We start from the raw sequence: 22,230 nt of genomic DNA, 5'->3' as shown, positions 1-22,230 counted from the left end.
CAGCTGTGTATAGCAGAGCCAACATCTCAGCAGATCAGGCCATGCAGTTAAACCAGCTGGTATGAATTAGGAGGATCAGGAATTAGTGTTCCCTTGCCACAGTGCAGGAAATCTGCCTACCTGTCTCACGCTATTAGGAATGTAAACCACTGCTGGATTTCCAATTTTGAGAAAACTACAGAATGTGTTATGATAAAGACATAAAGAAGTGTTCCTGACTGGTACCTCCCCCTTTGCTGCATTTAACCACATTAATAATTTCTTTTACAGTATTAAGTAACATAAGTTGTAGCTTACATTGTTGAACGTCTAAGGAGAAATTTATATGAACGAGTTGTTTTACAACAACCTGTAATCAAAGAAATTGTGTCTATAAACCAGCTACCCAACCAAATGAGGTTCTCTCACATCAACAGCCATTTGAATACATGCAGCTTTGAAGCAAATCCTGAAGAGCCTAATGTGGGATATTTCAAAAGACAATAAAATTACATTCACTGTCACAGTATAATTCAGCAGAGTAGTATAACAGGTAGGATCATTAACTAAGGCTGACCATGCTTTCTGTATAAAGCAATTTTCCTCTTTGTTTCTTCTACCAGCATCTGTTCTAACAGCCCCACATACTTCAGGAATCTATTCAAGCAAGGATTTGCTATGTTACTAAACATTTATGCAGGAATTAACACAGTGGGAACCTAATTTGTTTCTGATCTCTAGGCTAGCTGAATAGTAAAACATAGGCATACAGTAATAAAACAAATGTCTTTCCTGTTTTTAAGAACTGAAAAACAAGTGTTATTCTATATGGATTCAGACACTGCTAATATAATCAAGCGTTCAAACTTAAAATATTGTCGTATGTGTTTTATAAATGGATACTTAACCTAAGACAGCATTCATTCTGATAAAAAAAAAAGGAATTAAAAATACTTAGTACCTAGAGAAATTTCTCACACATTGTCTTCCATTTAGACATCATCCTTCTACCAGCATTGTCTGTTTTCAAATTGCATTTGTCTTTTGTCAACACCTAGAAATACTCAGGATTAAGCAATGATGAAAAAATAAGAATATGTAAAACACAAAAATTGTCTCAGTGAGGTATTGTTTTAATGTGCTTTAGATATTCCAAAAAGCTAGCAAAAATTCTCAAGCCATCTTCTCTCCTGAAAATAAAACCATGGTTAGAGAATTCAAATACTGAGATGTTATGATACAGCTAGAATTATGGTATATATGCACCATTACAAAAGAAACAAAACTTCAACAGTAGCATTCTTGAAAAAGAAAAAGAAAGTAACTTTTAGAATGGAAACTTACTTGTGCATATTTTCCACTCCAATTATGATCATGATATAGTAGGAAATTCCACTTTGTATAACAAAATGTAAGGCATACCTAGGGGAAAAAAAAAGTAAACCCTCAAAGCATTTTCTTTAATGACAATCAATTGCATGCATTTATTGTGAAATTAAAGATGTTCAAAGTCTAAAGCCATCAATGCTCCCAAAGAAAAACACCCTTTTATTCTATTTAGGCTTTCTGCTATCCTTCCTTCTGCTGAGAACATCTCACTTCAGCATAGCACAGAGAGCAGTAATGAACAAAAATTAGACACCTAGCTAGAATGCTCCAGCTAAATCAAGGGTATTGCAAATGTTGCTAATTCTTAAAATACAAAGAATACACCTTATAATGCTTCCAATTTGGCATTATTTCCCGAGTAAATAACTGTAAAAAACATGAAAATTCTGTAGTTTAATTTCCATACTAATCTTTCTACCCATTTACAACAGCAGATATTTCAGATAAGGCCAACCATTTCTTAGTATCCACAATATTGTAAGATTTCCCACTCAGGAGAAACCATGACTGAGTCCAGCCAGTCACTTTGTCCCAGGTTGTCAGTAACTTTTAAGGAATGGTAGTGATGATGGTCACAAAAACACAAATGAAAAAGCTCTACACACCAACAAGCCACAGATTTATTTCACAAAGGTGCTCCAAGTTCTTCTTGTTTGTTTCCCACAGCTTGCCACCACAGCTATCCCAACAACTTTACTTTGGGGGTTTGCTTTGGTCTTTGAAGGAGTTACACTTCAGGAAGCTGCAGAGCACTGCTATCAAAGCAGTGCCAGTGAATGGGGAAAAGAGCTGATCTTTAGTAACTTGATTTTTTTTCATACTGGTACCTTAAGTGCGCCAGAACCACACTTACATATGCTCAAGTGACACATTCATCTAATTTGGGACTTTTTTTCCCCATAAAAAGCAGCCTAAAAAGCAGCTGTTATTTTGCTACAGTGATGTTGTTTTGTTTCAGCTTATCACCAGCAACTTCCTAATTTCACTCCTTTTCTACTCATAAGGAAATGACTTCAAAGTCTTTCAGCAAGAAAACCAGTTCTATCCAACTAAAATCCTTCATCCTACATATGATGAACTGAGGCAAAACAAGTCACTTGGACATGAATTAATCTTGAAAATCTTGACTTTTTATGGAAGATCCCATCTGTACATGCTCCCATACTTCACTTCGAGTTAGTCTCATTTCAGATAGGACTACCTAAAATTCAAATGTGCATTTTAATATAGTAATTGTCAATTTAAGAAGTATTTACTTGCTTTTCTTATCTGCCAAGTATTAGCAATACTGTGTAGCAAACACAGGCATTAGTGAAACAGCAAAAACTTAAGAAGTGTAACTCTTATAGAGAGAGAGGATACTAAGATATCAAAGCCTAAAAGAGTGTGGATTGACATGGAGTACCATACCAGGATTACAGTGACTGAAAACATTTCTCATTCAGAGCTGTTAACTATAGCAATATGATTGATCTTTGATTCAAACATTCAAAGGGATATATTGAAATACCCCATGGAATAGTAATTTTTAACTACATATGAAGGGTACATATTCTGGGCCTTTTATGCTATTTGCTATTATGCCAAGGGAATTTTTGCTTCTCCTCCTTTCCTCTACTACCATCACAAGTATTACAAAAGTGACTGAAAACCAACACACTTGAAGACAACAACATAACTACTACTAAATGCCCTTAATAGGGTGCAAATTTCAAACTACTTCCCACACTTAAGTTTGCACGATCTCATCTACGAGTTACTACATTTACTAGTAACACAATATAACGAAACAGTAACAGTTTCCTTTTTGTTATATATGTTTATAAGACATGTTATAGCACAATCCAAGGGTCACTGAAGATGTATCAGGGGCTTGTAGCCTGTATGCATACTTGATTTCTTGGGGAGACAAACAAAAAAAACCCAAAACCCTAAAAAAATCTGTTAATATAATATGTGCTTAAGCAAAAGGAAAAAGCATTGGCAGAAATATAACAGAAGTACCAATTTCTTAAAGAATGTGTACTTTCAACATCTCAGTTATGTTCTTTTACTCATTTTTAAAGAGTTTTTAACTCTATAACTGCAAAATAGAAATTAATTGCTAGTATAATAGATTCAGGTATGAATATTTTCATATTTATGAATATTTATCTCTTTTTTTTCCAAGGCATATTGTCAGTTTATTGTCACAAATTTTTATTTATGTCTGTTGGGAGTAGAGGTTGTTTCTTTCCAAAATCTCCCAGACCCAAAAACCATATATGAATAGATTAGCAACCCTTTCTAACTACAAGTTACAATTAATGATTCCTGCTTCTAAAGCAGTGGATATAGAATGTATTTCTAAGCTTACAAGGCTCTCAAAAAAATCCTCACATTGTAGCTCCTATCTCCCATATCACCCTCTTTACCTGTGGTGCTAAGACGGGAAGTCTTTGAGATAAGATCATTCTCTCAAAGGAGAACATCCTGGCCACATATTTAAGAAATGGATTGGAATAGTAGAGTTTTATATAAAAGTAAATCATGCATGTAAATATAAAGAATAAAAGTTACTTATTTCTTATCCTGAAATTAAAAACCCATGTACATCAATTAATGTTGGGAGACATCTGCAATGTGCCAATGAGGAGGCAAACAAACTCAGCATGTGCAGAGACAGATGCACACACACTGTATATCTTCCCACCTGCACAACAGCTTGATTAATTCCTCCTAGTTCAGTAATTCTCTATAATAGTCAGTATAACTATACACTTGAAGCTAAGTAAGCATCTTGTTTACAATGCAATAAAACAAAACTGGCAGTTAAACCATCTTGGGAAGATGCAAGTCAGTTATTTTAGTATTGCCAAACTAAATACATAGCCTTTTCTAACTTTACAAACATTCTGTCTTGCTACACTGTGAAAAGATCAAGATACACAAACAGCAGTCATACAAAATATGTGTTTGAAAGACAACATCTTCCCTCCAAATCATTAAAGAAAAAACAGAACCATGAAACATTCTGAAGTCAAAGCCAGCTCCTTTCCAGGTGTTCTACACTACTAAGAGTATCATTACCTATATTTTACAGTTCCAGCAAGTCTTCCTAAAAAAAGGTCACATTTTATTCAATGTCATTAAATGACAGTTATCTCATTCCATGAGTATTTATGGGGAATTATCTTAGTCGCCACATTTGTGTTGTGCCTCAAGAGAACACTTCTCCAGCAATTTTACAGAAAAAAAAAAGAAAAAAAAAAAAAGCTGTAGAAGTTAAGCAAACTGCACCTGCTTCACCTTCCCAAAACCACAGGCAGCCAGTATGGTAGTTACCAGTTTGCAAACAGTTTCAAAATTTGTGCACCTCATCAGAATATTGACTTCTGTACATTTGCAGCAGCAGCTAAAAACCCCACAGAATTAGGCAATAAGGTTCTTCATTACACAGAAATAAAAATTTACAAGTTCCTGAAAAAATGAATTTAAGTGCAACTTACCATCCAAAACAAAAAAGTGCAAGATAAAGGCCCAAGAGTGTTGCAACAACATGTCTTATAAATGGGCTTGTTTTGCTTGAATGAAGGTATGTTCGAAACCAAATAGCCGCAAGCAAGGCAAACAGTTGGCACACTACAAAGTTGACCTGCATAAAAAAAGGAAGATATCACACAAGTGGGTATTAAAAATTAACATAAATATCCACACATTTGTAGCAATTTGCAGAACCTGTAGCTTTGCTGTGGCTTTTATCACAGCACGTCAGAGCTTCTCCCCTGAGAACCTCCCTGGCTGAAGCACGTCAGTGCTCCCCTGAGCAGCTCAGAGGAAAAGATGGATCGAACACATGAGGCAATAGGTGCATAAAACGACAAAAGAAAATTACATACTTTGCTGTAGATTTTCTAAATACCAAACCACTCTATCAACCATTAAATCACTTCTAGTCTCCTAGTAATGTGAAGATCCGAGCGGCAGTTTAATTTGTTTTTTTAAGTGAGAAGGACTCAAAGCTGCGTATCAGCTCCAAAAATCACTGACAGATGACTTCAGTAGCCTGTGCAGAAGCAGAGCTCAATGAAGTGCATTCCAGTGCTATGTAATCAGATAAACAGCTTGGTTGCACACTGCATTTTCTTCCTGTACATTTAAGTAGGGTAGTTTGAGAAATTCTTCCTCCCTTCAGGCCATTTATTCTCGACGACAGAAAATTTCTTGTATATTAAATATTTAAAGACGTTAGGGCACTGAAAGCAAAAGTGGGATTGAATGAAACTGTATCAGTGACTACAAAGAATTGTTCTGGTTGTGGCCTGAAAAAATTTGACAGTAAGGGCACAATAATGAAAGAAATTCCTGAAATACAGCAACCACTACCAAAAGTGGCTTAAGCTTCAAAAAGCTAGATAAATTACTTTATTTAGAAAATAACATTTCTCACTTCATAGATTTTATTTTTCACTCAAATAGAAAACTGCCTAATAATTTTCCATGTCTAATAGTGGCATCCCAAGTCATCACAAGCAACAACTTGGGAATCACTGCTTCAGGTCACTTCAATGCAAGAAACCTGCACATCCTGCATGCTTGGCTGGTCTTCTGCACAGCAGTGTTTTAAACTGTTTGATGGCACTTAGCTGAAATACATAATCTTAACACCACAATGACCAGTGACAATAACAATACTACTTTTATGTTCCCAACAGCAAGCCTAATACTGATGTTTGCAGCAACACAACGCACACTTGCAGTACCATAATTCAGCTTGTCCATTCCTTTATCATGTTTCAACCACGTTTCAGGCCATAATAGGTAATGGTCAGAGTATGCAAACAGTAATTTTTAAAGTAGTGATTAAAACAACTACAGAACACTCACTCCTGTAACAATGAACCACCCCAAAAGCTGTAGCACCAAGTTAAAGCTCTAAGTGCTAGCAGGGAAAGAGACTCAGAAGGCAGGGCTGCACTTTCTAATTGGAGCAGTTCCCTAAATTACACTGTCCTCTAAATGGTCACATACATTTTTCCATTCATTCTCTTACACCCACATTTCTATTATGCTTTTAACAGTATTTGAGAAATCCTAAATAAATGAGGAGATATTCTTTCAGGGCATAACTTGACCTGTTTTCTCTCCTTTATAAGCAATGATGCAAATGAAACAGAGCGAGGTTTATTACAAGATGATTCTATGGATTTAGTGAAAAAGTTTCACATAAAACAGTCAAGTGAACCACTGTAAGGGAAACAAACTGATAATGTTTTAGAAAAGAGAGCATGAAAGAAAAGTTAAAACAAAAAAAGTGTTTATTCAGTATCAACATATATTCATATGTATGAATATTTTTTACAGAAATTAGGCTATGTAACCCACAAAGCATGTTTCTGACCCAGAGAACTGACATCCTAGACAGACTAGAAGGGGAAGGGAGACAGAGAAGGTTGCACATTCACAGATAGTTAGTGAAGCTGAGCTAGAGACAGAGGAAAGAAGCAAGCAAAAATACCTGCTCTGAAATGGACACACTTGCATTGCAGGTTTTACTGAATGCCCAGACATTAGTGCTTTGACTGCAATATAGCTAATTTATCAACTGGTATCACATGGTGTCCTCCTTTTTCAGATTACCACTAAAAGCAAGCTAGCAAGACTCAGGGAAAAAGCGAAGTCATCATCTGGCTCCTACTACTACCATGAAAAGGGTTGAAGTGCTTGGCATTTCTGACCTGCATCGTCAACTCTATAGGAACAGACACTAACAACAAATCTTGAATCTCTCAATTCAGGATGAGCCTGCAGGTTTAGGAATGTGTAAAATCCTCCCACAAAATACAAAAAACAAACCTGAGAAAGGATTCAACAGGTAGGGAGTAAAATGGGGGTACCTTTCTCCAGCACTTACTCTTAGTTTAGCTATTTACTCAAATGATCAAATCTGTATCTGAAAAACAGTATCCCATTAATTAAAAACAAACAAACAAACCCCCATAAACCCCAACCCAGAATACCTTCCCCGAGAACAGCACTTTAAGAACAGCAATAAAATGCAGGAGAGCATATCTTTAGATCAACCCTACAAGCCAACTTCCAGGGATGTGAACTTATCATGTCAGTTTTCTGAACATGAAATTAAGTGACCCAAGCTGCACAAACCTTTTCCAAAAGCCTTCCACACAAAGAAATCCAAAACTGTCAGTGGGTACTTTTAAAGTGCTATTCCCAAAAAGTGCACAAACACACAGTACTTGGAAATCTAAGACACCACCACAATGGTCACACACCACCCTGCATTTCTTCTCTACTCTTACCAATCCCATCCTTATCATTGTCTCAGTGCACCAAAGTGCAGATTACAAAGCACCAAGAGCTTTGCAGAACTTGTAAAGCTCCCAAAGCTTTAAATACGCATCTATAAAACCAAGTTATGCAGCAGTTAATGTTTGGAAGGCATGCAACTTGAGTTTAGCTTTTATACATACCATATATATACACATATATTCTGACTATATTCTTTCTGCTGCTTTATTCTATTTTCCCCAGCAGTATTTCTGATTCATTCAGCAAATGGACAATTGCCCAATTTTTGCCCTCATCCTGTGACCCATTAAATACTTACCATCTGCATTCTACACTGAATATAAAAACCTTACAATTTATGCAGCTCTGTCCACAACATGGTAAGACTACATACAATAAATGTAAATTTTGCAATAATTTTGTAAGACCAATACTCCTATTCTAAAGGTGAAAGACTAGCACAAAAATTATGAAAGCCCAAAGGATAAAATAAATGCTAAACCAAACTAACTTTGGTTGCTCAGTTCCAGACACTCAGTGCCTAGTTTTTCAGTCAGTACTTTTAACAGAACTTTAATGGGAACTGTGTTTTGAAAATATAAATTCAGTTGCTATTCTGATTATCCAGCATGCCTATAAATCAGGCCCTAAGTATCTCAAAATGCAAGCAAAACTTAAAATCATCACTACAATCTATTTTTTTCCTATTGTTTCTCGAGCTCGTTAAAAATCCCTCTGGTTTACTAGTGATTTGCATTCCAAATAAAGGAGCTCATATGGAAGAGTTTGTGAGCACTCTGGGCAGTATTAGAGTCACAGGGCTAATCTTCATCTGACACACTGACTTCTGAGCATCTGCTATCACCCATTAGATACTCACTTGGTAAACATCTTGAATACTTGACTACTTACATTTTAAAGGAAAACACAGAATTTCTACAACAAAAATTAAAACTTACCTGTTTGCCATTACCTGTGGCTTTCAATCCACAGCACTCATTTCTACCACTAGCATTCATTTCCACATGGAAAGAAGTTTAATCCCTTGCCAATACTACAGGAAGTAGAACGAAAAGCAGACTCTGTGGGCTCCCAAATTCCATCTGGGGGCACTTCCAGCTCCAGCAGTGAGATAATACATGAATATACACAGTGTTTTAGTTCACATCAGAGGGAGCTCCTGAAGCCTCCCAGTTATCTGCAATTCATGTGCTTTGGCAAGTATTGTGCAATGGTGTCTGGATATACAAACCTGATTTCTTATAAACTAAACTTAACTAGAGAATCTGTCCCAAAGACAAGTGAACATTTAGCCCATGGACTAACCTCGGCAAAAGCACTGTCTCCCAAAATTATTATAGGACCCATGTTGGATCCTCAATGCCAACTTCATTCACAGAAATACTTTTCCTATACTGCACTACTAGGTTTAGTGAACAATGTCAAAATGTAACATTCAGCCTCTTCCTAACGCCATCTCCCATCTTACGCCATGCTGAACAGTGTGGAATTGACAGACAGCTTCACTGTACCCACACTGAGATAGATGAAGAACTTGCCTTCACATACACAGCCTGCCTTGAAAGGGTGACAAAAATTAACTGGCTGCCTAGGAGACAAAAGGAACAGACAGCAAATGAGCAGGAACAAGAACAGAGCTGGACCTCACCATTTTGAAAGCTTTGATGAAAACCACGCACTCAACCAAGCAGTGATTTTGTTGGCAAATGTTATATATACAAACTTCAACAATTGGGAATGGTATACTTGTGTACCTTTTGAAAACTTACGTGAAGCTCTTATGACACTGTGAGAATGGGCAAAATACAACTTTCTAACTATCATATGACTTGGTCAAATATGACCAGAACACTCACAAAGAAAAACGACATGTTCCCTAAAGCTGCATGATGCATTCTTCAAACCAAATTGTAATGTGCCTCCATGAGGTCATAAAACCTGTTCCAATAGGCAGCTTAAATTTTACAGAATAAATTTTTAAAGAAAACTAACCAAGGTCTATTTAAAGCTGAGATTTCAGGGGTAAAAAAAAAATAATCTTGCTGTAGAATGGCAAGTTTCACCCTGAGCAGTTATAATTTAGCACATGTATAAAAATAACAGAATTTTTATTCCTCCTCAGGTACAGGATATCAACAGCTCAGCCAATGAGAATAACACCTCAAAATCTTACAGAGAGAACAATGTGTAATGGAAAGTTATGTGCACATAAGAATAAAAAACATACAACTATAATGTAAATCATCACCACTAGTTATTCAGCAGTGAATGACTCGAGTGTTAGTTAGACATGCTAAGCTATTACAGATCCTGCTGTGTGCAGTCCAGCAATTTCAAAATTAAATCCACTATTTTGGTTCAAAACTAGTCATATAAGCACTGCAGATTATAGGCACAACTAATGCCAAATGTAACAGTAAAACAAGAACACAAATTCAGTTTTAATATTTGGAGTAGCTACACAAAATACAAATCCATTATGCCATTAACTGCATTAAGCTGTCTACAAAAGAAATTCTCATTTGCATGACCTCTGCAAAAGTCAATGGAAAGTATGTAACTTTTAAAGACATTTATTTTAGTATTTTAAAAGAATTAAATATAATTTATGCCATGCTTTTGTAAAAACAAAGTTATTGCTAAGGAAAAAGTATTTAAGGAATCAATTCTTAACAAAGAAAAAAAAAGAAAAGGGTCACTGACTGTCACAAGGATTTTCATCATCAAGAGGAAATTCTAGCATAACATTGGATTTGAACAGCTGGAAGTCTCCAACTTTACAACACAGACATCATCTTTAATTAACAATTAAAGAAATTTAAGTTCACATTAAAAAGAAATAGAGAAGAAAAGTTTATTTCTTCTACAAAACTAATTTTAATATATGCAAATTTTATCTACTAATTCAGATTTTAGGCTAAGCCTCCTCTTCATATCAGCTATATTTTCATATAAAAAGTCAATTGCTGTAGTCAAGGCCTTCAGAATCCTGCTACTTCACAGCACAGAAGGCATTTGCCTCATTCAGAAAAAGCAGCCAAAGGAGAGAGGGAATTTTACTGATACAAAGAATTCCTAACTGGATGGCTCAAGTTAATCATACAGGCCCACACAGGCTACAAATAATCCACTGAAAAGCAAAACAATGGCACAAAGTTCTGCTTTTTACCAACTATAGCAAGATACTGAGAGGCACCCCAGGAACATTTACAACAAAGTACTTCACAAGAGAAACAGTGGTTTAGCACGTGAGGCACCAAAGATGACCCAGGAATGTTACATTTTGCTCTTTCTGACAATGACCCACACAAACACTTCAGATGTTACCTTGTCTTGGAGCTTCTCTATTTTCTCATTTTTAAGAAATTTTCACAAATAAGAAGAAAAATAAACATTCATACCTCTAAAAATCAAAGAATGCCTGTGGCCTCAATAAAACACTTTGCATGAATTAAAGCTGATGTGGGGGTTTTGTTTGGGGGAGTTGTGTTTTTCTGTGGATTTTTGTCTGTTTCTTCTTTAGTGGTTTTTTTAAAGTTATTCTTGAAAAAAAAAAAAGAAAAGGCACTTCTTATTGCTATTTGCAAGATGCTTCACAGACAACAGTCAAGAAGTTGTAGATATAGCAATTCTGCAGATAGAAATTCAGGAGTACTCCAATTCCCCCTCTTAGCCATACCAAGGTACATTTGCCCCCTGGAATTCAGTTGTTCTGAGGTGCAAGATAGCAGCATTGCTTGTCTCCCTGTCTATAGTAATTTTTGGCACTCCATTCTACCACAGAAAGGAAGTTAGGACCCATGCTTCCTCCTTTATCTGACAGGGCCAGTGAGCAAGGTGTACTAAGCAGCATTCCTCTTCTCCAACCTTTAGCTTTTCTTTGCAACATCTATAGCTATCAGAGAAAAAAAAAGGCATTTTAGGAAAAAAAAATAGAATGTGATCTACAAAACCACTTTGATATGAGTTCTTGCAAGAGCTAGGAGATCAAGACAGAATCATGTACATACACCTTAAAAAGATCTTAAAGCCAAGGCTTTGATGTTTTTTCTAAATCTGTAGGGCCACTTTAGCAGCAACATTTTAAACACAAACCTCTTCAAGCACCATGTTTGTTGACACATACTTGTCAAAAATTGCCAAACTTTACTACAATTAATGAAGCATCAGCTGTGCCTTGTTCCTTAAACATCATTATTTTCTTGTTCCTGCTCCAAGTTAAGTCAAAACTACTTCCCTTTCCCACCAAAACAATGAGTTGAGGAATGGAAAACATCTACCAGAGTTCACAAAAACTTGGTTATAACATCCAGGGGAGTTACTCTTTCTCCACAGCAGCCAGATAGCAGTACAGATGGATACTCTTCCATCGGATTTCTAACCTTCATCAGGTAAAAAATAACTTGTACAATTATCCAGTAATTGCCTAATGCCAGACAGCTAAGAACTGAAAAGTGAGAATGACTATTATTTGAAACCAATGTCAATTTTCCAACTACTCCCTGAAAGTTGCTGCCCTAATATAAAAAGGGGAAAAAAAAAAAAAAAAAAGAAAATAACATTCTCCACAGTAAAGCAGAAAAAAAGCAATTCCATTACAAGGCTCGAAAATCAAACTGCTTGGTAATTTTCTTCAATTTATTGGGAAATGTCAGGAAAAGGAATTCAGAGATACTGGCAAGGGTATTTGATGAAGTTGACAGATATTTAAGAGTAGCTCAGAGAGCCTTTCTTCTCTGAATGATAAGAAGAAACAAGATTCCTTTCAAACAAAAGGATCATAAATCTTGCAAAAATGCTTTCAAATGAATTTTTTATTCAATTAATACTCAGTGCCTTACACGATGAAAATATAGCTAATTAACATTCCTGCTGGGAAGTCTCAACCATGCTTCATGAGTAAAACATGAAAAAATAGAGAATAAGCAGCAGTGATTATTTTGAAATCATATCAGTATGGGAGATGTTTGTATTAAGGCACAATGTTCTTTGTATCAAAGACTGTATTACTGAGTGTTATACAGTATCTAGTGTGAAGGGTACTTTTTCAGAGGACAACTCCAAGCCCAGCCTTCTAACACCAGCCACTTCCTTGAAGTGCATGCTCTAACCATTTTAGTCAACATCAACATCACTGGCAAGTGGTTTTGAATACTTGATACATACACTTCATCTTAACATTAATTTATTGACAGCTGAAAGGACTTACACATAAGATCTTAAATGTTTTCTTTCCAAGCTGGGTTCAGACCAAAACATCAAATCCAGTTATGAGATAGGTTAGTAATAGTATTTCTATTTCCAGTATTAACTCCCAGTTTCCAGTTCTTAAGCATGCTACAGAGAGCAAAGCATATAATGAACAACATGATGTAGGCAACAGTAATCTGGTTTGTTCAATAAATGAGCATCAAATCCAATAAGCTCTTTCAAAGAAGGCTTACTTAATCATTACTCTAAGATAAACTGTATGACTAAAGACATAAAATGAAACATCAATGTACATTTTATAGTGAAAACAACCAAAACTAATTCATTAGGAATAGGAAGATATTGGCTGAAGGGTTTTCTCTCTGATGGGCTCTTAAGAATTCACCATTATAGATCACGAGTTGTCAAAAAAAGCTATTTATTCATGGGAATACCCATGAAAAAAAACCTAGGGTGCAAGTTTGGTTCAAAGGTGAAACTGGACTAAGAATTGTGTTTTGTTTTCTTCTCTCTTCAGAAACAATAAGGACCTAAACCACTTGCTTCTGTTAAGCAAAAACTGGTTTGGCCAGTTAAGGATTGCAGATCTCAGACTACCAGGGATAAAGAGTTTACAACATCAAAACACCACAGCCTGGCATTATGTTGGCAAAACACAGCTCCAAACAAAGACCAACTCAGTCACTGTGCTTTTAAAGTCATGGATTTTTATCACACACTCGCAGTGCAAATATACATAATGAGATGAACTCAAAATCTCTGTCATATGCATTAGCAGTACACTGATAACAAAATCAGTGTACAACAAAATAACAAATAAAATAATTCGAAGTATTAGAAAGCAGGCATTCTTTAGTGCTGGACACTTCCAGAGTATATCTTCTCTAATCAAATGCACATGTGAAACTTTACAACAGGGTATTTATTCCATTGCAATCATACATATTCATTATAGTGTACTTCCTAGCTAATACATAAACATCATTTTTCCTAGAAGTAGTTTGCATGCATCTCTCTCCTACTGGAAGCCCTTTTATGGTCCTCAAGGGTTGTCTAAAGGGGTCTCTGGTGGTCATACTCAATAAGTGCCTCAATATTACAGGTAACCTTTCCTTGAGCTTTTATTTGGGTATGTGCTGTTAGTTCTTGAGACAGAACTTTGCCCAGAAAACCACTATATTCCTCATGATCTGTTTATCCAGTAGTTCCAGCTATGTTTACATCCTGTGTTCATACTTCTACATTCTTTTATCCTTTTTTTGCTAGTTAATCTTTAAGCTCCATCTAGCAGCTCCAGGGGAACTGAACATTTCTATTCTCTGTGTCATCTATAAACACAGGTTCAAATGTGTCTTTGAACAACAGGTTTTTACTTTAAAGCCCAGCAAACCACTACAGTGTCTGAAATTTTGCAAAATCTTTACAAACTAAACCTACCACAGCTACTCACTTTCCTAGGCATTTAAAAATAAAGCAAAATAACCAACACCGATGGAGGCATCTTTTTCAAATGCAAACAGAAACTGACATTTTCTCAATTAAGATCTACTTCACTACAATTATAGTATCCTAGTATCTGAGAAACTGAAATACATGTTAAAATAAGCAACAGACATCAAAAGTCCATGTAGCAAGCACAAATCTGGTAACAACAACAGTAATTTCAATTAGCAAGTAGAACAAATATCCCCAGCCTTTAAAATGGTCAGCTTCTCAGTGCTCTCCACGGGAAGGAAAAAAAAATAGGAGAGAGCTTCACTACACTCTCCCTTGAACAAACTACTATCCAACACAGTCTGTATTCCTCCATGCCTATTATCTTCCTGCTTTTCCCAATTCAGAAATAATCCCCATGAGATCTGCCAAGCCTCATTTCCAAGCACCATAACCACAGCCCTTTAAACATCTGCAGTATGCAGCAACCCACACAAGCAATGTACCCTACTTTGAGAGGCTATACCTTTTCAAATTATTTCCATTTTTAATAATAATATAGTAACATTTAGAATTATATATTAAAATATTTTATCTGACTTCTTACATTCAAATCCATTAAGTAAATTATTTACTCATGTATTCTTAGGGTAGACCTACAAATCTCAGCCATCACTGAACTTCTAAAATTCCTGCAGATTTGCGATGACCTCAAATCCTTTTTAGCCTTTCCACCTTGAAGAATAAAACCCAATTCATTTTAGTCTGGGCCTTCAGTCCACTTTTTCAATTACATGCTTAGTCAATTGAATAACTGAGGTTTTATATATGCTTGTATTTATATACAGACATATATATATATAATATATATATCAGAGATACATAAGATTGAGAAGAAGCAGTAGAATCAAGAGCGTAACTCAGCCAAAAGGCAGGTCAGAAAGGTAAAGAATGATTTGTACAGGTATCTGAATATATATATATATATATCAGTATAGAATACACCACTGTAGTAATACAACCAGTATGCTCAAAAGCCACATTTCAGAATAAGAACACCTTCTGCAGCTTATTAACTGGAAATAGAAGAAAACACCAAAATCCCAACTATAGAAATCACAACACTATAGCCAAACCAAAATAGCTTCTTCACCTTTGGATATATTATTCTAGAATAAAAAGCAGAGCTATGGAGCTTTTCCTTTGCAAAAGATGGCTTAGCTACCAGAATGATCACTCAAGACAAGTAGGCATAACTAGCACTTATCTAAATTTGCAGACAAAATGAAATTCTCAAAAAGATCTTAAACAAGTGCTAAAAGACTAGCTAAAAGACTAGCAATGTTGATTCAACTGATGTTGAATTTAAAACACTTCCCAAAGGAAAGAAGGAAAATGAAATAGACATACTGAAGAGATATATCAACTTTCTTTGTAACACGAATATTGTGAAGATGCCCACATCAAGCAAACGGGTTTTCACTTGTCTGCATGTAATTGTTCTCACTTTTCAGGAGAAAATAAAACTCCAGTCTAGACTCCCTAGTTCAAGGGAAACAAGGAAAAAAGATGGACAGATGTTCCTCAGGAGAAGTACACATTAGTCAAAAGAATAAATGTGGAGAAAGCATTCTGTAATCAAGGCTGCAAAGGATGTATCACAGTGCTTCATTAGGTCAACAAAGGAACAGGTAAACATGAGTTAAAAGTCAACAAATGTCAGGACTACTGAATGATAAAGATGACTCATCTAGTTCAGTTTTATTGTTTTTTTCAGAACTCTTGCTTAAAGTCAGCACAGTACTAAAGAAAAAGCCCACGGAGAGAAAATATCAACATAGCTGCGGTACAAGAGGTTTACAGGTGAAACCCTTCAGAAACAGAGCAACACAGCGGTAACCATGCACTCCATGAGAAGTGACTCTTGTTATCTTCCTTATGCCTTACTCTTCTTTCTTTATTAGACTGTTCTTTGAGTACTCCACTGTTTCTTCTCAACATCCCAGAACTGTGGTGTTTTCATAGCAATTACTGAACCCCATTTGGGACTCAGAAATGGGTTGCACTGTCATGAGCACAGGTGAGTGTTCACACTTAGACTACCCCAACAACTTGCATAAGCACATGAAAAACATTGTGACAAAACAAAGCAGGTGACTATAAGCTGTTCAGGTAAAGAGTGTTTAGTTTAAATGTTTACTCTAGAAACTTCAGGAGCAATTATATTTGAGTTTTTCCACTCCTTTAAAAAAAACTGAAGAAAACATACCCACTATGAAAGCATGTAAGAACAAAATTCACTGCTGCTTCTATAAATATTAAAGAATTAAAGCAGTTCTGTAATTTACATCCTCACACATAGATGTATTTCCTTCTTGCACTAAATCTTTCTATCACTTAATAAATGGCCCAACTGGCACCAACCAGTGCTTGCTTTCTTTTCCAGCTCTGTTCATGACCGATTTCACCTCTTCCTTCAAGACAGTCACTTTCTCTTGTCAATTCCCTCTTATCCCAACCATTTCATCCTTCTCTACATATCTTTCATTGCAGAGTTAACTCTTTACTTATTGTTTGTTGAGTAAGTCAATACCTAACTACTAACACTAAAACCTGGGAAAGGTGTCACTGCAGAGGACCCTTCTGATGATTCACTCCCTCCCTTCCAAGAGTCCAAAGGGAAGTTAAGAAACCACTAAAAACTGGGCAAGAAAATTCAAACAATTCCAAACATCCAGTCACTGAGAACAGCACATACAGAATGAACAACAGAACTTTATTTCCAGCTTTTTTTTCACCAGCTACAGTCTCTATCTATCATCATAGAACTTCATGTTTTGCCATCCACCCTTCTCCTGACTGCTGCTAGCAGCACATGAGGAAAGTACAGGGCAAAGTAGGGGCACAATTTGCTTATCCTACCACTCCCTTGCCTTCAGTGTTTGCATTTTACACACCTGTGAAAGCTATTACATCTATTACTTATAAATTTCCTGGATTGCATCTGAAAAATCAGTAATGAGCTGCTCTGGGTTCCACAACCATACGCAAGGGTCTAAGAATCAGTGATGAAAGAAGAAAACTTGGGACACTCTTCACTTTATTCTTTTTTCTAGTTTGATAATGCTTCAGTCAAATGTTACGTCATCTTAATACTGGACAATTATAGAGGACAAATATTTTGATATCTATTCCATGTTTAGACAAAAAGGCTTTTATCAGACTAAAACATTTCAGCCCTCAGGAGGCTACATTACATTGCCTTGGCAGAAAACAAGGGATGATAAGGCATCCCTAATGCTCAAAATTTTGTGAAATAACAGATCTAAATAGGAGACATACTCAGATTTACCCTGCAGGCAAATCAGGCACATAATGCTTCTCAGCAAAATTCCCTACCCCACCTCCAAGCCTTGCCTTTTCTCCAAACTACAGCTGTGCTCACCTCCAAGGCATCAAAATAAAGGAGAAAAAATTGCTAAATTATTTTCTTACATCATATGCATGTAAGAAATAAAAATTTCATAGTTATAAACAAAGGAAATTCCTGCCCACTCTCCTTGAGGGCTTAAAGGTGAAACACAGGCTCAACATACATCAGTGCTTTTATGTGGAACCAAGTGTGTTAAGGGCATGATGAAAGCAACTTGGGTAACTCTCTGCACAAAGAGACATATGCAGAAAAATATGTAAAGGTACAGCAAACTGGCTTATGAGCACTAAACAAAGGAAGTTTGTGTGATTTATGCAATTCATGTTTAGGAAGACTTGGATTTCTATGTCTATTCTTAATAAAAAAAGTCAGCTTAGATTCTTTGAAGATTGATGGCACTCACACAGAAAATTGTATTTATTCTACACAAATAAGAAAATTTAACAAAATAAAAGCTAGAACTAAAACTAGACTGGGAAAAAAAAAAACCACAAAAAAACAAAACCAAACTGAAAACCAAGAAAAGTGTGGAAGCAGCAGAGTTTTTTTTTTTCCTTCTGTTGAAAAAACACTGCTTATTTTTCCATCCTGGAGTTTAAGTCAAGTGCATAATCATAAGCATGACATTTTATTCTGTCCACATATCTTCACATAGCTATATTGTTAGTAGTTGGAGCCACATTCTTCCTTTTCTTATCTAGAAGATAACCACTGAAGTTCAGACTGGTAATTGTTAAGTTCAGACCATATTTCAGGATCTCAAGATCAATCTCTTAGACAACTCATATAAAAAGTTGATGTTCAGATATTGTCATAGTCAGTCTCCTATCTCCCCTGCTCAACTATTCCTCTACTACAACTTATCTATTTCTACAACAAATGAAAGGCAGAAATAACCCTACAATTTCTGCCCATTTTCAGTAAAAAAATTTTGCTCCCTCTGGTGGAAGCAGTGAAAGCAAATGATTATTCTCTGAACTCCCCTAACCCCACAGGGACCAAAAAGAAAGCTCTGCTCTCCTAGAATCATTGTCAAAGCAAATTTAAATCTTTCCAATTTAATGACAAGTAACTGCCTCATCATCAAGCTAAGTCATTTGTTAATAAAAAATCAGCAAGGTAGTGGTAGAATTGGAAACAGACCAAAGTCCAACACCTTATTTGTCAGGCTTCACCTTAGAGAAAGAAGAAAGAAGCAGAGACATAAATATTACATGAGAACAGACAGGAAAAATATAAAGCTAGGTGACAGATGTAACTACAATAAAATAATTCAAACTGCAACCTCAATGCATTATGCAACATGTGATACTCTAACAGCCAAATTTTTATGGTAAACCTTCCCATACTTCTCTTGGGAAGTTGTCCAGGTGGGAAGGACATGGCAACTTTTATTCCTTCTGTCCCCTGAGAAGACAAAATATGCAGCACATAAATATTTATTCACTCATTCATTAACTTTAAGGACCTAATGTGCCACAGCTGTTGACAGAATGCTTCCTTTCCTGAGCAGCCAACTTACATTCTCCAAGATGTGAAAAGAAACAGTTTTTATGAGGTTTCTCACTCCCAAGCAGTGGGATTTTTTTCCTATTACAAAATACAGAAGAAAGGTGAGTTTGCTGTGGGTTCTTGCTCACACCAAGCATCTTCCCTTTCATCAAATGACTGAAAATAACAGAAAAACTGGCCCAAGAAGCCCATAAAGAACACAGTAACTTCTCCAAGTAGCCCTTTAGGTTAACTTGGTGCAAGACAAAACAAAAGCAAAAGGTAAGGTTAACACAGCAACAAGTTACTGCACAGTACCTTGTTGGGGGATACACACAGAAGCAGCAAACAAGTTCTTCTCCATTCTTTTAGCTACCTAGTACTCTAGTTCCAAGGAAAAATGTCTAAGAACAGACAATTGTTAAAGTAACAAAGCTTTTCTTTTGCAACACCGTTGGGCACATAAAGGACATTTGCTGTGTCAAACGGCTTGATGGAGCTCACCCTTCATATTTTCCACTGACCTCCAACTAGCACATAACCAACACCATGCTCAAATCTCCGCCTCTAGCTCTGCCAAGGATTAAGTAACAAAGGAATCAATTTCTCACACTTGATCCACGTAGAAATGTGGATCTGACTGATTAATCTTAGAGACAGCAACTTCACCTTGAATTTAAGTTTCTACTTCCATCCACTGTCAGCTAGGGAAGTTTCTCCATTCATTTTTTTGAACACCAGAGAGTAAGACAACAAGGACACATGCTACCTCAATTTGTCTTCCAAGAGTTATACACCCTAGCAGGACAATTAAATAGTAACGGCTTAAACCTAAATAACAATTTAAGCAATATTTTGAATAAAGATTAGTATCTATTTGAGGTCAAAACTGAAAACGAATGGAGAAAAAAGCCCTACTGATCTTCAGCAGTTCTGAGTGCTGGTATCATACCAGAGTCCCTATTTCAAGCAGCTGCTATATTGATATGACTATAGTCATAGTACAGATTTGGAGTGAGTAGTAGAAACAATGTACTACACCAAAAAACTCTCATTTTTCTATTATTTTTTCAAAGCAGTGCTACATTTTCATTCTGAATATGCTTATAGTATCACCAAATGTCATGCATAATCTCTGAGCAAACACACCAAAGAGTATCAGCACTTTCTTTTTCTTCCCTGCCCTCATTATCTCCTTCTCTTCTTTGATTTGACTACACAGAACATAATTCACATTCTTTCTGTATTACAAATTTACTATCAAGACAGAATCTTGAGCTGAGGTTGCAAATACCTTTGCTTTTTTTAAATTTTTTGTTCTCAGTGCAGCATAATTTTGAAGCTCTTCAATTCATACTCCAGTCACAATCAGTGCTCTTCATACACAACTGGACCCATATTATATACAGTCCACTGATGTCCGAAAACAATGTATGTCTGACTTCCAACTGCTTATAACAAATCTTCTAAACTACACATTTAGCCACCCTCCAACGTGACTATCCCCAAAAGCTCCAACAGAGCTCAAAGAGTACTTTATGAAAACTTCTTGGCTCTACAGGAGCATCTGTTGCAAAACATTCAATACAGGGAAGCTTTCCAGGCTTTGATAAAATATAATTTCATTATCATCAAAATGTGGTATCCACAATATTAAAACAATTTTGGCAGTAACCACACCATGTCACAAAACAATTAAATTTATAACTACTAATATGAGAAGAAAATTAGACACCCCTGGCATCATGCCATAAAAAGATGGTCAACTCTGATGTGTTTTAAAGTACCCTGTAGAAGCTGTACATTTTATGGAATAAACACGTGCCACCTGGCAACAGCAGGTTATCACCTGTAGGTATGAGGCACCAAGCCATGAGGTGCTATTGATCCCAGCCACAGGTATCATTACAAGGGGTACCCAGTATCTATTCCATCACAGGAAGCTCAATTTCAGCTTGCCTGTTTTACCAGTTTTCTAGAAGGTACTTTTTCATGTATATCCTTTACTATGGTTCCATTCAAACAAATGGCTGGGGAATGGGGAATGGGGGAGGAAAAAAGAAGAATGAGTAACTCAGTCACTTCCAAAATACTTTCTCTAGGCATGGTCCTTCCTCTGTATTTAATTTGAGTTACTTCTCTCACTTATTAGGTGTATTTTGTAAACCCAAGCCATCAAAGTCTCCCTCTACTGAAGCACAGACTATTTTCTTTGACATGTTTCACTCATATGTACATGAATGAAGCATTAAAAAAAAATTCCTAACATGAAATTTCTTGGTGCTACAAAATTTATATGAGAAGGTACCTTAGATTACTTTTCTTATGTATTCCTAAATACATAAATATTCGGTAGATATCCACAGTGATAGACTCTTCCCCCATAAACAAACATTATGGTCCAACTTCAGTGATTAAACTCAGCAAACGTCAGTTTCCCAATCTTATTTTGTAATCTTCTAATGTTTCATGAAGACACCAGGATTAAGAGCCTCCAAGAATTTTTATATCACTTGGACAATAGATACCACAGAAATGTTCTGCCTACAAAGCACATACGAATTCCCAGCAGCATTGTGTGCGGCGCACATTATTTAACACCGCGTGTAAACCCCCCGGCAGGCGCATCTAGGCGCAGCGCGCTGCTTTGCATTTGCAATTATTACCCAACCTTTGCATCCCTTGCGCTGATACCGGCCCCATTCCCAGCTGCGGAGCCACATCTGGCCGACTGACGATGCCAACAAGTTGGGGCGAGGCAGGGCCGGGCAGGACAGGGTAGGATGCGGGCGGGATGCTGGACCAGCCGCGGCGGGCGCGGAGCGGGCGCACCTGCCCGCGAAGCGCGGCCGCCGCCCCGGCGCCCCCCCGCCCGCGGGCGCGGAGAGGAACCGCGGCCGCCCCCCGCTCCGGGCGCTGCCCGCCCTGCCCCGGCCCCGCGGATGGATGGAGGGGCCGCGGGGCGACGGGGCGGGGCAGGACGG

At 36.8% G+C, this 22,230-nt stretch overlaps 1 protein-coding gene across 4 annotated transcripts in view; it reads right to left on the bottom strand.

Moving 5' to 3' along the window:
- MBOAT2 (membrane bound glycerophospholipid O-acyltransferase 2) overlaps positions 1-22,230 on the bottom strand; it is an 89,992-nt gene that overhangs the window by 67,340 nt on the left and 422 nt on the right. For 2 of the 4 annotated variants that reach the window (XM_086875905.1, XM_086875903.1), the window contains exons 2-3: positions 4,857-5,002; positions 1,324-1,401 (exon numbers count right to left, since the gene is read on the bottom strand). The exons of 1 other annotated variant lie outside the window; for it this stretch is intronic. In XM_086875905.1, the coding sequence (XP_086732031.1) occupies positions 1,324-1,401; positions 4,857-5,002 (224 nt within the window). Of the gene's footprint in view, positions 1-1,323; positions 1,402-4,856; positions 5,003-21,917; positions 21,978-22,230 lie in introns of those variants that run through there. One more of the 4 variants, XM_023922714.2, reaches the window with a different exon arrangement.

This window comes from Cyanistes caeruleus, chromosome 2 (assembly GCF_971803275.1).
Source record: "Cyanistes caeruleus chromosome 2, bCyaCae1.hap1.1, whole genome shotgun sequence".
In the NCBI taxonomy this organism is placed as follows: domain Eukaryota; kingdom Metazoa; phylum Chordata; class Aves; order Passeriformes; family Paridae; genus Cyanistes; species Cyanistes caeruleus.
The sequence above is the reverse complement of the archived record's forward strand: the minus strand, read 5'-3'. Positions and strand labels throughout refer to the sequence as shown.